Raw genomic sequence first — 15,850 nt, 5'->3', positions numbered from 1 at the left:
TTATTACAAAAAATATTTAATTATATTATAAATATTTTAACATCGATTAAAATAAAATTGCAATATAAATTTACAAAAAAAAGAACAAAAAAAAAAAATATAAAGTATATCGTATTTTTAAATACATAAAATTCAAATTCTTCGTGGCTTCCTACTGTTGTATATGTAACAATGTAAACCGGAATGAGTTTATTAAATGTGAAATATAAAGAATATAATTTAAACGCCTTATATTATCCAACAGAATGAAAACAAGTAGCACTTGTTGAAGTTCTTCGTTGAGAGGGTAGTTATATAAAGAGTATATACTGTCTTATTCTCTGTGCTTTAAGTGACTAAGTAAGCGTTATGGTTCTTACTGACTTTGTGTCCGCCACCAGAATTTGTACTTAACCCTGCTTTTGGCTTGTTCCTAAAATATTTGAATTAATTAAAAAGATCTTTAAAGCTACTTTTAAGATTACAATATGAAATATAATAATTAATATTAAATTTACATGCTCGTGGTATTAGTAACCGTTGGTTTTGGTGCTGTTGTAGGGACTTTTTCTTCACTATCTGATAATTCTAATTCCAAACTTGACGATTTTCCTCGTCGGCCGTAGTATCTAATATTACAATTAGAAAATAACAAATATAATAAAAGTTTCATATGAATTGAAGCATATATTGTACCTTGGCAGTGTTGATACTTTATTTTCGAGGCTCCGAGATCGTTTGCATCTGGATTGACTTCTTGATCTTGATCTAGATCTAGATTGAGATTTAGTTCTGGATCGAGATTTAGATACTGATTTCGATGGAGAGTAATGTCTCCGCCGATAACTATCTCTCGAGTGGCTCCTGTTATGCGATTTAGATCTTGATCTTGATCTTGATCTTGATCTTGATCTGGATACACTACTTGAGGATGAGCTTCTAGATCTTTTAGGACGTGAGCGGGATCTAGATCTTGTTTTTGACCTTGAAATCGTGCGCGAACGAGATCTAGTGAAACTTCTATATCGGGACCTTGATTCACTTCGGGTTCGTGATCGTCTCGAATGACTTCTCGTTCTTGACCTTGTGATTTTTCTATGTCTCGAACGTGTTCTTCTTAAAAATATTTTTAAGATTAGCATCATAAATATTCTAAGTAACTAAATAAACTACGAACTACAAAAATACTAATGAAGACAATTAATATCACAAATATAAATATATGAATAAATAAATATGTATATTTATGTAAATACTTATTTACGAGTGTTGACAAACTTACCTTGTTCTCGATGTACTACGTTTTCTATCACGATTTCTGTACGATTTAGATTTATTAACAGATCGAGAACAACTTCTAGATCTTGACTTTGAAAGCTTTCTATTAATGGTTCGTTCGTTAAGAGTTGGACTGTCTGATCTTCTACGCCTAAGATGAGAATAATTAATTTTTCTTGAATTGGAAGAAGTAACATGAGACGAACTTCCATGAGTTTCTTCTTCACCACCAAAACTTGTAATATAAGTTATTTGTCCAGTATTTACAGGCGATACAGATCTCGAACGAGATTTAGATGAAGATTTTCTATAAGGATTGTATTCAGGACTTTCTCTTGCTGCATAACTAATAAACCAGTAAAATATAAAAAGCAATAAATATGTTTGTTAAATCATTTATCTAAGTAATTAATTAATGAACTTATTAATAGTATCCAAATAAAGAAGAATAAATTTTCAAGATAATAAAAGGTACCTACCTAGGTGGACTCATAACACGACCAATCATTTTTTTCTCTCTAAATGCACGTCTTTCTCTACGTGATCTTCTGCCCTGTAATGTAAATCAATTAAATGCATTATCATAATTAATAATTTGATTGATGTAATATTATAAAAGAATATATCTAATGTTATAGGTATACATAATATATTATATAAAAAATATATATTTTTTAGAATATAATATATAATATGATATAAACATATAATATAAACATAGGAACATAAAGAAAAATGTTTTACCGAATACATGGCTTTTTCTTCTTCTTGTTTGCGTGCTTGTTTCAATGTTTCAGCTTCCTCAAAATCTTGCGTTAAAAAACTAAAATAATCAGCTCCTAAAAGCCCATATTTTTGAGCTACTAAATTCATTTCATGTGCCTGTGATGGTTCTATTTGAGATACATCTACACAAATATCTAAAGGGAAAAATTAAAGGTGTAATTTGAAATATATTTAACATACAAGACTGTAACAATTATTTATAGCATATATTATACCTAAATCAATATCACTATCTTCATCATCTGCTTTTTCATCAGATATAACAGTATCCAAAGATTTTACTGTTTCAGGTATTGGCTCTTCTGTTTCATAATTATATCCAATAGCTACATTATTACATGATTTTTTTTTATCCCTAGCAGAATCTAATTTTGTTGATGAACCAAATTGTTCTTCCAAATGTATTTGATGTAAAAATTTTTCTTCCGTTACTATATTAAAAATTATTGTTTATTAAATAGTTTGAAATAAAACTGAAATATAAATTTTAGAATAAATGTAATTTCCTACCGCCTAAAAATTCATTTTGAACAATGATACGATAACGTTCATAATTGATATGTCTGTCTTCACTAGTAAGTGCAATATCTACATCAATAGAATCTGGTGCTTCTGGTATCCAATCAAGATGGGCACGAACATCAAATCGATCAATAAGATTGTCTTCATTTCCTTGCCATGGCATCCTGGCCAATAAATATATGTTAATGTAATGTAATGTTAAATGTATATTAATATAACATATATTTCACATATAAAGTTACTTATTTATATAGTGGAGTTATATATTTATCTTTTCATATATGTATTCTTTTAAAATAATTTATTTAAATATATCCAATTAATTTTCCTATTTAATACATAAATTATTTTTACATATGACACAATTATTAAATATTTTAGTTTTTTACAGAAAATATTAAATATTAAACTTATTTTCTATTTCATTTCAAATGTTTTTGAAATTCTATATGAATGAATTATGATCATTATTGATAAAATAAATAAATATTTCATATTAATTTATGTGTTATAATATTTAATTATTACATAATACATCAAATTATAAGAGTAATAACATTAAAAATCATAATTTTTTATTTAAAGAAGTATATGAATTAAATTATATTTTGATTCATTTATTTAGTAACTCGAATAACACAGTTTACAAATTTCAACATTCTTTAACATTTTCAAAACATTTGAAATATCGTACATTAATTTTTCTTTAATTCAATTTCAATATGGTTCCAATATTCTTATATAATAATTGACTGGAAGTTAAGTAATGATTACAAATTTAATAATAGATGTTTAGAATTAGTAGGATTAAAGTACATATTAACTTACATATTTGCTGGACTATCACCAGCTGTAGCAATTGCTGGATCCAAATGTATTTTACAAGGTCTTCCATGAAGTTGTAAAAACTGTGTAGGATCTGATTTCTGAGAATTTAAATATATGCATGAAAAAATAAAATAAACTAAAAAATGAGGAGATATGTATTTTTACTATGTATTTATTTATTTCACATATAAAATGCATATTATGTATATAATTATATGATAAAAGCAAAATAAAATAAAGATAAGGATGTTATGTAATTTCTTAATTTATATCCTTGAATAACTATTAATAATTACAGAGATTGTGATAATGTTAGAAAGAAGTTTAAGGTTAACAAGTAAAAGAAAAAGAAAAATTTAGATCGCATTACAAGAAAAATAACATTAAATTATGTAACTTCAAAAAAATATATATACAAATAATTATTCAATTAGGTTCCTTACAATTTTTTCATAATAATCTCGTCGACGTTCAGCTCTACGACGATAATCTACTAACATCCCACGAATTTTCTTTTCCTGTTTTCGCGCTTCATGCCACATTCTACCACCTGTTTTTTTCACGGAAAAGCTCATTTTACATATCAAATTATTCACAAATTACTAAATTAAAAAGGAACTTTCATGTAGTTAACAATTCTATATAAGAAATTCGAAAAATTATTAATTAACAGGCTCTTCTTCTGCGAGGTAGACATATTGCATTTTACAAGCACTATTTCGTATTCAGAAAATATGATCCCATGTTACTCCATAGATAATATATATTCGAGACATGACAAAAGTTATTGACAGTATAACTATATTTTGTATTCTCTCAAAATATTTTATATCTTCATATCAAAATGTATCGAAATTTTTCATATTCTTTTTAAAATGAAATATTTAATAATTACAATATAAATTTCAGTTAACGTGTTAAAGTTAAGAAAAATTATTTGATAAAGATTTTAAAATCTTTAAAAATTTTACAAACATTAATTTAATACAACAGACTGAATTATTGGTTAACTTTTAATAGATTTTTAGTAAAATTTATAATAAACGAGTAAGAAATAATTTATAAAATGCAGATAAGTTGAATAAATCCTGTCAGCAAAATTTCTTATTAACATATTTTTTAAATGCTTGATACAAATTTTGTCACCAAAATGTTACTAAACGTAATTTTGAATCTGGTTATCAAATTATGTTTTCAAAACATATCAAATATATTTTCATCAAAAATATATCAGAAGAATATCAAACTTATATTGGTATATAATTAGAGCATATATATATATTTATAATAACAAAGGTCTAAGTGAATGTATATTTTAATAATTTATATTTTATAAAACATTGACATTTTAAACAAAAAGAAATAAAGATATGTTGTAAATATGTGTGATACTTATTGGTAATATTTCTAGGGAGTATGTTTGCCTGAGTGTGGCTATTCTGTATTTTTTTGTTCTTTCGGTTAGTTTGAAATGTATGCAGAGTGCACGTTGTAGGTTGAATGCGTGTTTGATTTGTATCAAGAAATATTAAGACAATCTGAGATTATTGTATCTTAAAAAGCTTTAAATTTATAAGATAAAATTACTATTCAGGAAATATGTTAAAAAACAAGATATAAGAAGATTATCGTCATAAAATTATTTTAGAAATAATTTTAAATCATTTCTATATACATATCTTATTACCAACTTTTAGTACAACTCACAGTCCTTCAAATAATAATATTAATTAACTATTTTGTTTAAAGAAATAATAATTGTTATGTTGTGTGACTTTCTAGGGCTAAAATCTTGTATTTTTAATTTTTTATTAAACAGTAAACATATTATAGTACATATCGTATATTTATAAGAATATAAATTGTATTTCCTAATGAAATAAGTATTAATATATGAAAAAGATTACAATAATGCAAATTTATGCGATGTTTTTACTTTTTATAAATAATCAATTAAAAAAAATGTATGAATTTTCTACATTTTTGTATTTTTTTCAAAAATTTTAATTTATAATAATATATATACATATATAATAAAATTTTATATTTTGTAACCAGTGTAAAATGTGAAATTATTAGAAAAAATTATGAACATATGATATAACAATTAAGGTACATTTAAAATTTGAATTCAAAATTACATTTTATTATCTTAATATGGACTAATATAATATTACCATGTACACATTCAGTAGCTCACTTATAATTTATAACTTATAATACATTCACAAACATTGATAAAGACAGTCACGATATTTTGTAGCATGTTTCATGACTGATGAAGCTACAGCGCAAGCTCTATTTATGTATAAGGTATATTTTATCACTTATCGACATTACAAACGGTTGTTTAGATTATCTTACCAATGATTTATTTAAGGTAATGTTGTGTCTATCGTTCGCACTGACTTTGCCCGATCAGTGATCACTATTAAATTAACGTTCTCCTTGTGGAAATTGACTTTCTTTTTTTGATACAAACCTTCATTTCAAATTAAAAGTAACTTATATGAAAAGTATATTTATATCAACTTAAATACGCTATTTATAACAACTTATATATATTTTCTGCTTCGATATTAACTATAATATAACCTTAATCAATAAATCAAACATTAATATTTAAATACATATATTAAGTTGATGTATTAAACTTATTTTTTCTTTTTCTTGATGCAACGAATGTAGTGATCTTTAATTACATTTAAATTATGCATTAGAATCAATGAATATGAATTTTAATTTCGAATATTTTAGAATTTACGCCTTCTGCGATATATTAATTATAGCTTGTTTTATATTAGCCGATAAGATCTAACTATTTTTCAGTAAATAAAAACTCGTTGTTTTCGTTTTTACTTACGAATATTTTTTCGACAAGATTTTAATCTTCAACTTTATATAAAAGCTATAAATTATGTTTTTGTTATCTATTTCAGTTTTCTAACGCGTTCGTCATATTCTTTTCCCATTTTTTTCATAATTCTGGGCATCACCATAATTTTTTATTGCGAATTGTTCATTAGTTTAATTTCCTCGAGTACAAACCCATTTGTTTTTCGAACACATCATCATTTAGTATGTAATATATCATGAGCATCTTTATTCGAATAATTTGTATCTGAGTTTATCCGTACAACAATAATTTTAAATCGACAAAATTCTTCATTCGTGATAAACGAAGAATGTGAAAAGCACAATCAAAAGACAAGCTTTTGTCCGTTTTTCCATACAGACTGCTCGATTCAGTATATCGAAGCCACTTATACAATTTGTCGAGAAGCGATTACCTTTCATTACCGACATCTTTGCATGCGCATGCGCAAGGTAATAATTCGTGGCGCGAATTTTTGCAGTTTCGTATATAAATATATACTTATATACTATATATACACATACATGATATATGTACTATATATATATACATATATATATAGTGTATATACTATATAATTTGTATTGTACAAGCAGTCATAAGAAATTCCGTATATTTTAATTTTCTATTTTGTGATAGTTCTTTGCGTTGATAGTTTTTTTTCACGTTTTATTTTTTTCATTAATAATATCAAATACACTCTACGGTTAACAGTACGGTATAACATTTTTTGATACCACATACGCTTATACGTTTTACACGCGTTATGCAATAAAACGTGATGCTTTTCGCATCGAAGTTATACTTTTAGAATTTTTCTTATGCGTGTTCTTTGCAATTTTCAAACGTAAAGATAAATGCGGTATCTGGCGGGGGAAGGAGGGCACAACGGCGGCAGATTTGAACCGACAAAAACTCGGATTGATTTTACCGCGTAAGAAAAAGAAATTTTTATCAACAATCACGCAAGGTCAGATGGACAATAACGTTACTTTGCAAATGTTATTATTAAAATGGCTAGACACGTTCAGTCAAGGTGATTCGCTGTGGCTGCATTTTTTATTTTATTTTTATCTTCATATTTATTTGTATATATATGTATTTATATTTATATTTGCATTTATCTTTATATTTATATTTATATTTATTTATATTTGTATCCGTATCTATATTTCCATATATACGTATTTACATGCGTACATGTATACACGTAAATATGTTGCGTTTATCTTACTCTTAGCGTAATGACTAGATAAGTTTCGGCCACCCAATATAAACATGTTTGATCCCATATATTTTATTCGTATCATTCCTTTGTTCACCAAATATATGGATAAAAATTTCCATGCCAAAATTCATTTTTTCGCTATGCATATGATATACCTATCCTAAACGCTGCAATTGCCTCTTTCAACGTTTTCGGACGCGATCTACTTGAGAATCCTATTTATCATATATATTTCTCCTCTGAATACTTCCATATACATATAATACTTACAAGACGCTGTTTTCTTAATATGACACATCTTAAAAATATGTTCATACAATGACTCTGTTCATAATATATATTATAAGTAACGTCGGAAGAAAGAAGTTCCATATTTCCGTGATAATTAAAATTCGTAAATGAAACCATCACGATTCTGATATTATTCTGATATTTTCAGAAAACCTAATACGAATCGCACAAAGACGATAAAGTAATAAATACCGAAATTTTGGAAAACTTGTTTAGAATTTACGAAACAAATTTATTATTTATTACTGCATAGACATTATGATACATAATATATTATATTATATACATAATATAATAATATAATTATGTATATAATTATGTAGACAACAATATATCTATAATATATATTATAACAATGTATATAATATAATACATATAATATATTATGTATTATATATGATACATTATACGTTATGCATATGTAAATACTTTACGATAAGTGTGAATGAATAAGAAAACGTGGTGTTGCATGTGTAAATAAATTCATTCTATGAACGTAAGCGCCCGAAAAAGTTCATTACGATTTTTCCATAAGAGGGAACACGTGTCATTCGACATTGTGGATCTATACATTTAATGTGATATGCGATGTGCAACACGCTGCTTACGCTTTTTACAATGGAATATGAGCTTTCTGGATTTGTTTAAGGCTTTCCCTTCTTATTTCCTCTTTTCCTTTTTTTAATCTAAGAAAGCATCCATAAAGGTTAATCGTAGATCGATCCTTTATGTTATAAAATTTATATCGTTTATCCTATCTAGTCGAGTATAATTTTATACTGTCGCGATAATTGCGAACATAAAAGTAGGGTATGCGAGAAATAGTACGAAATCGTACGAAATGACGAAATATTTCGATTTAAAGTAAATATGGTATCGATTATAAAAACCGTGATTGTTGACACGTTGATTACCTCTTCATATTCTACTATATATAAATTAAACTATTTAAATATATTCGATATTTACGGAAGTAATACCTTCTATTGCCATATATCAATCTTCTATGTATATTACACATAAAAATATGTCATATATATATGTGTGTGTGTATCTTGTACATTGTTCTAAAATAATGAAATCATCGATGACGAGATAATAATTGAAAATTATTTAATATGCGTTGCAGAAGGTGCAAATTTTTGGTTGCAAATAGAGTATACAGGATGTCCCAGTAACGGTAGTACAACATGGAAAGGGGTGATTCTACGTGAAAAAACAAATCGAAAATAAAGAATAAAATTTTTTCCTTCGAAGCTTCGTTGTTGAGAAAATCGACTTTGAATGTTCACCGAGTACGCGTGCACTTAACTAACCGACTATGGCGGATGGACCATCAGTACACCAGCGTTCTATGTAAATATTTAAAGTCTTCTTCTTTACGAAGCTTCAAATGAACAAATTTTATTCTTTATTTTCGATTTGTCTTTTTGCATAGAATCACGCCCTCTTCGATTGTACCACCGATACTAATGTATCGATGGTCCATACATTTAAGCCATAGCTAAGTGCACGTGTACTCGGTGAATATTCAAAGTCGATTTTCTCGATAATGGAGCTTTCAACCAAAAAATGTTATTCTTCATCTTCGATTTGTTTTTTCACGTAGAATCACCTCCTTTCTGGTTATACTGCCGTTGCCGGGGCACCCTGTATATAAAAGGAGTGCAAATAAATATATAGTTTCAACTAATCTCTTCGATTAAATGACTATAATTTAGGATCGAAGATATAAAAGAACGAACTGGTATAAATAATACGTATGTATTTACTAACTATATCATTGATGATATTAATTAAATATTACTTGTTATTAAGTAATATTATTTGTGAACATTCGAAAGTACATTAATACGACTAATATAGAAAGCAAATGTTAATTGCTATTTACGAATTTATGTATTAACCGATGGATCTCTCAACAAAGTGTTCTTCGTAAATTAATTAGCATTCAACGTGAGAACAATACGAGTTTTTATTAAAAGAAGTAAACTTATTTCTGTGTTTCTTTAACTAATACACATTTCTCGCATTACTTTTCTGTTTGCTCTATTAGATCCAAAATGATTTTCATTTATCTGCGAGAACAGACATACATACAGCATACAGATACATGATAATAAAAGGAAATTTGTGGAAGAAAAGTACGAATGTAAAGAGTCAAAGTATCTCTTAATAATATTGGGTCAATAAATAAATGCAAATCATCTTGTATTGAATGGACTACAAACAGAACAGCGTAATCGAACATTTACGATCAACGCAAAGGTAATGTTTTCTTGGGAAACGTATCGAGTGGATTTTGTACTTTGTAAATCTTTAAGATTTTAAAATAACTTGTTCGATATCGTGTCGACAACGATAAAATATTTCAACCGAAATACAGAATTTATAAACCAGCATACATCGTTTGAAATCAGATTTTCTATTGTATATAAAGATAGATAACTTTGCACGTGAAGATAAAAATACAAAATTGTAATTTATATCGCATCTTCGTTATGAATGCACAGTTGAACTTAAATTTCAATTGAACTTTATGAAAGTAATTAGAGATACAAAAATTTAAGTATTTCATAAATTTTTGAAGTTTCATATGATGTATAAACATATATAAAATATGTAAAATATGAATATGTGTATGTATAATTTTTTTAAGTTTGTATCTTTGTGTTTATTTCCATAATTAAGTTTGCTCGTAATTTGTTTTTGAAAACACAATGATTTATAAAGGAGAAACTTTGATATGATTTCTAAACTTATTTTTTCTTATTTTGTTCAATTATAAATCTGTCGTGAATTTATGTGTTTAATGTAAAATAAGGATATTTAATGGAGAAGAGCTGCAATGTGAAATTTAATATCTCTTTTTAATTGAAACTAAAACGTTTAGAACAAAAAATGTATGTTCTACATTCCCACAACAATGACACATTATCATTATTGATATTTATAGCAGAGCTATAATTGTTTAATAATAAATATAAATTATATAAGAAGTACATTGCTGTATGTTCACTTATGATTATAGACATTTATTTTAATAAATTAAGTATATTTCTTGAAGAAAGTGATTACAATAATTTTTAAGAATTTCTTTTAATTTCAATTACAAGATATTAGACTGCATTTTTCATTTAATTTATTCAATTTTTATGCGTTGAGAAATATAATTTCTTTGGTTGCAGCAATATTCTTATAACTATCTTTAAAAATGTGCTGTATATTTGTGTGCATTCGACGATATATTAAATGCAATTTTTAAAACAAAACGTGATTTATCATTCGTTTAAATTTGTATCTGAATTGAAAATTCTCAAGTTATTCTATTGAATTTAAGATAAAAACAATTTTCCACTCGGATCCGTTACACAAGCATGCGCATATTTATATTTCATAAAACATAACATAAAAAAGTTCAATTCCAGGGCATTATAAATGGCACTAATTAAATGCAAATAAAATAGAAATCAGTATAAAGTAGACTTTTGTACATGTTACCTGATATTACAACAAACCGGTTTAAGTGGGGTTTGTAAAATCATATAATGCTTCAAGCATCGAAACTACTATCTCTTTCAGTTACTTTCTTTCACACTCATTCTTTTTTCTCCTCTTCTCTTTCTTTTCATTTTCTTTTTACATTTAAAAGATGTTCATATTACGACTCTGTTATGATAAACTAACGATTCAATGAATAATTAGAAGTATTTTATAACATAGGTACTTCAAGGTTGCATTATATTTATAAAATACCTTTTGTCTTTATACCTATAACAAAATAAAATAAAATTTATCGTTTTTTAAACTTTGTTATGTTGTAAAATATTCGTAAAAGTTATAAATGCCGCCGTATATAAATGATAGAAGAAAAAATTTGGCATTTCTCTGATGTGTATCAAAATTGTCGATATAAATTGTAATTTACATCATGTACATGGATAAGTATATCATTCAATTGTCTTTTCTCCCATTATTCAGAAAATACGCCATATTTTCCTTGCCACAATTGAATTTCAATTTTGTCATAATAATTTACAATATTGTTTGAATTATTCTTGTTTAGTGGTGCATATAAATGCTTTTAATAATGACATGTTATGTCATTTAAAAAGAATCATTTTAAAGTAAACATTAAGTTTCAATTAACCTTAAAGCACCTATATGTATACGTGATTTATCTCAATTTTTCAACATGTTAGTAACAAGATAATAAAATGGCAAGTAAAGTAATTTGAAATTAATATTAAAAACGGAAAAATGATTATGACTTTATCACACAGTAGGAAAAAAAATATTCCTCTGTAAATGATGGAAATATAACAGCAATAAAGAGAGAAGAGAACGCGAAGTCTCTCTCAGGAATTCTTCATTTTTGCTTACACAAACAGTAAAAGTAGCGTAAATCTTTTAATCTCAATCACAATCGTTTACATTTACAAATATTAAGCTTGACATTCTATGAAAGTTTTTTTAGACAGAAATTATCATGAATTATGGTTCGAAATATGTAAAGAAGAAAATTATTATTGGATATATTACGATACATAGCCAGGAAAATCATGCAATCCAACATGTCGTCATACTTAATGTCGTTTAATGTACTTTGGCATTGAAATTTTATCAAACTTTCATTAGAAATCTTAAGATTTGCGTATCGCGTATCTCTTGCGATATTTCGAAGCGAAAAGTAAAAAATATTCAGCAAAAAATAGATGGAACTTAATATCGTGCGCGGTATTTACATAGAAGAGAACTCCTCTCCATGTTAATATTATTTTGTTACCATTTGTAAATTTTAATAATTTTTTTTTTCAGTCGCAATATTACATAAAATCGAGATTAAAACTTCATTTAATTTAATTTAATTCATATCCCATAGGTAAAGAGTATTCTCTAAATAGTTTAATAAGAGCATATTTTAATCGTGGTAATTGTAAATGCTTGTATAATTAATGAGATTGCTTTCGCTTGGTTACGTTAATGGTGAAAAAATGATGTAGTAATATTGCACCACAAAAGTCGCTTACAACTGACGACCTTAAGGTATCATTGTCCATCAGTAACAAAAATAAGTGCGTTCATTTTTACGCAAGTATGTTACACTACAGACGTTGTTTTGTAGATGATAGAATTACTCCAGTAGCAATTCATAGAGCGTTATCATCAATTGTTAATTTCAAGCTTGAACTTCATAAATAAAAATTTTTGAAATTAACTCGTATCATTTGTCTTATGGTATCTATGAAAAAAAGGATGTCTTTCTATCCTCAAATGTCGAATTTTGTTGTTTAAACTATTTCATTTTATAATAATCATCAAACTGTATGCAATGTTCTAAATTTACAACACAGTATTAAGGAAATAGATACCTTATTAAACATTTGTTAGTGCTGTAACTATTTAGGATAACTCTACAAATGAAAAATATTGGATTTTTAATAGCGCCTCTTGATGCCTGCACAACTTCAAATATTCAATTTTTTTAGTATCAATAATAATTGGTATATGGTTGGATTTCGATCAAAGTTATTGTTAACAACATCGAAAGAGGTAGCCGTAAACGAAAATGACTATAAACAAAAATTACTGATACAATGAAATACTACGGAGTACTCTTCCGTATAACTACCGTGATATTTATCACGAGACGTCGCATTTAAAATAGTACGTAATAGATAGTAGATCTTAATGTTAGTTAAAATTAAAAAACTAGGGATTTGCAACCCGTGGATAAAAAAGATTAAATAAACGATGTAATTTCCATAAAGCCAACAAAATGTATGAAGGCCCTTGTAGAAACATACTCCGTCGTTAACTATGTAATGTACAGAGAGTTCCAGCCCTGCTCTAAACGGTGGTAAAGAGCTTTGTGCTATGTATAATCGTGTGCACTGCATATTTCGTTTTTCTTACTGCGTATGGAATGCGATTCTCAATGCTGATTTCGCAATAATTTCTGCATTTATTGTATTTGGGTAAATGGAATTTAATTAAACAGTTAATTCATTGGTTTCCCTTTTGTCTTTGTTTCGCAAAAGGACCACCTTTGTCGATCTATTATTCTATTACTTTAATAAACGTTCTCATAAAAATGCATCAAAAGTATAACGTTGTATGAAATACGAAAACTGTTCTAAGAACAAATATACAGAATGCTTACGATAGATAAAATACGTAAATGCATACAAACATGCAATACAAGTGGTACAATTATTACTTTTTACATCAAAAGTTGCTTAACATTGAATCGTGTGAAATCGGTAACAAGCTTAAGTCGCAGATCAACAACTTTTGAGTAAAAGGTACAATAATTCTCTTTCATAGATATATCGTAAATAACTTGTCCAACGTATATCAAATATTCTGTCATTTTATAAGACGACAGAAAATAAAAATACATCAGACGGAAAGGAAGAATAGATGAGAGATAATCATAAATTGTTTCAGCTTGTAACAACTGTTGCTGTTGTAGTTCCAGCATCTGTATATTATTTTCTATGTCGTTCAAATAGTTGACTGGAAAACAGACATAGAGAATCCCATTCATAAATAAAATGTTTATGTATATATTATGTATATATATATTTTTTGCTTTATGTAAATATTCAATATATTAATATTTGTCGCAACGTGTTTACGTAAGTTTTGTTGCTTTGCTAAGCAGGAGCTGGTGAGAATATACGAATAGAATTCCACAAGAATCGAAACACAAAGCAATTTGCGTAGAATAAATCTGTACAGAGAGTAAAGTAGTGAATAATATGGTAGTGGATGGCGGATGTATTGTCTGTTCACTACGCATATCAGCCAGGCAACCAAACGCTTATATATACACTGGAGATTCCTGGCCAGTTAGTAGCCTAAACATCGACGTGGGCATCGTTTTCATTAATATCTGAAACAAAATATTTTTTATTTCAATTCATTTTTTCACTTACATATTATATACACCTAATTTTCGATATCGTGTTGTGCAGGAAATTTGTAGTGAAATAAAAAAAATCTTTAAATAATTAAAAATATAATAAAACTTTGTAAATTAAATTATAGAGAAATTAAAAATATTTAAAATTGGTATACATAGTCTTTAAAAAATTCAAAATTCAAATTTTGAATCAATAAACTAATAATTTTTAGCGATACAAAGATAAATTTATATTATTTTTCGTTTTATTATTAAATTCAAATTCGATTAAAATTTATTTGCTGGCTTTGTTGTCCTTTTTCCATTTTTAACACTAGAAATGATTTCGGTGTCGATTCATAATCGACATGAGAAGTATACAATAGAATATCAAGTTATAGATAATAACAAAGAATGTAGGATATAAACTAAATTAGAAAAAGCTTGCGTACCTCGCCGACAGATGTAGCAAGTAGGTTCACGATCTTCTCGTGCGGCACGGCGACGACACTTTGATTGTTAATTTCGATAATCCTATGACCCACCCGAACCCCTCCTCTTTCAGCGATGCCGCCTCTCAATAGACTACATATTACTCCATTCTGTACACTAAATCCTAACTGATACTTGGTGTCGGGTCTTTTAATTTTAACCTCGACTACTGGCGCGCACGGGACGACAGTTAGTTTGACGACTGTCTGATTTTTTGAATTCTTGATGTAAGTCTGACAAGTAGAGAGGGGTAAGCCAACCAACGAAACACCATTAATGGCTATTATTTGATCACCGATATTTAACTGTCCACAACGTGCAGCCGCACCAGCTGGTGCCAGGTTTGCTATTACAACTGTCGGTAACATAGAACCCCATCCGGATTCAACAATTACTACGCCCAATATTTCACCCTTTGCTTTTGGTACCACAACCTGCAAATATCCGATAACAAAAGGTTTCTTAATTTCGATTCAAAACTAAAGTAATTGCTTTATTATTAAATTCTAATACTAGAAAATGAGCAGTTACTCCTTTCTATGTATTTTATCTTATTTCTTAATCAAAGATTATTCTGATATTACTTATATCAGAGTAATCTTTTATATAGTTTATTGGGCAGAGTTAATTATTATATTGTACTATCTACAATTTGGATATATTT

General features: G+C 27.3%; 2 protein-coding genes across 4 annotated transcripts in view; both read right to left on the bottom strand.

Annotated features, from left to right (window-relative positions):
- LOC108554511 (CLK4-associating serine/arginine rich protein) overlaps window positions 1–4,090 on the bottom strand; it is a 5,684-nt gene extending 1,594 nt beyond the window's left edge. The window contains exons 1-10 of one of the 3 annotated variants that reach the window (XM_017909815.1): window positions 3,837–4,090; window positions 3,394–3,491; window positions 2,554–2,729; window positions 2,259–2,474; window positions 2,002–2,177; window positions 1,737–1,810; window positions 1,262–1,603; window positions 676–1,095; window positions 498–608; window positions 364–412 (exon numbers count right to left, since the gene is read on the bottom strand). In XM_017909815.1, coding sequence (XP_017765304.1) covers window positions 364–412; window positions 498–608; window positions 676–1,095; window positions 1,262–1,603; window positions 1,737–1,810; window positions 2,002–2,177; window positions 2,259–2,474; window positions 2,554–2,729; window positions 3,394–3,491; window positions 3,837–3,968 — 1,794 coding nt within the window. In that variant the 5' untranslated portion in view covers window positions 3,969–4,090. Of the gene's footprint in view, window positions 1–359; window positions 413–497; window positions 609–675; window positions 1,096–1,261; window positions 1,604–1,736; window positions 1,811–2,001; window positions 2,178–2,258; window positions 2,475–2,553; window positions 2,730–3,393; window positions 3,492–3,836 lie in introns of all 3 variants that reach the window. The other 2 variants (XM_017909817.1, XM_017909818.1) reach the window with 2 other exon arrangements.
- A 10,331-nt stretch (window positions 4,091–14,421) lies between these two features.
- LOC108554523 (serine-rich adhesin for platelets) overlaps window positions 14,422–15,850 on the bottom strand; it is a 39,478-nt gene continuing 38,049 nt past the window's right edge. The window contains exons 16-17 of the mRNA XM_017909832.1: window positions 15,147–15,620; window positions 14,422–14,685 (exon numbers count right to left, since the gene is read on the bottom strand). Coding sequence (XP_017765321.1) covers window positions 14,614–14,685; window positions 15,147–15,620 — 546 coding nt within the window. The 3' untranslated portion in view covers window positions 14,422–14,613. The remainder of the gene's footprint in view (window positions 14,686–15,146; window positions 15,621–15,850) is intronic.

The sequence above is a fragment of the Eufriesea mexicana genome, unplaced genomic scaffold (genome assembly GCF_001483705.2).
Source record: "Eufriesea mexicana isolate 0111107269 unplaced genomic scaffold, ASM148370v2 scaffold25266, whole genome shotgun sequence".
Lineage (NCBI taxonomy): Eukaryota > Metazoa > Arthropoda > Insecta > Hymenoptera > Apidae > Eufriesea > Eufriesea mexicana.
The sequence above is the reverse complement of the archived record's forward strand: the minus strand, read 5'-3'. Positions and strand labels throughout refer to the sequence as shown.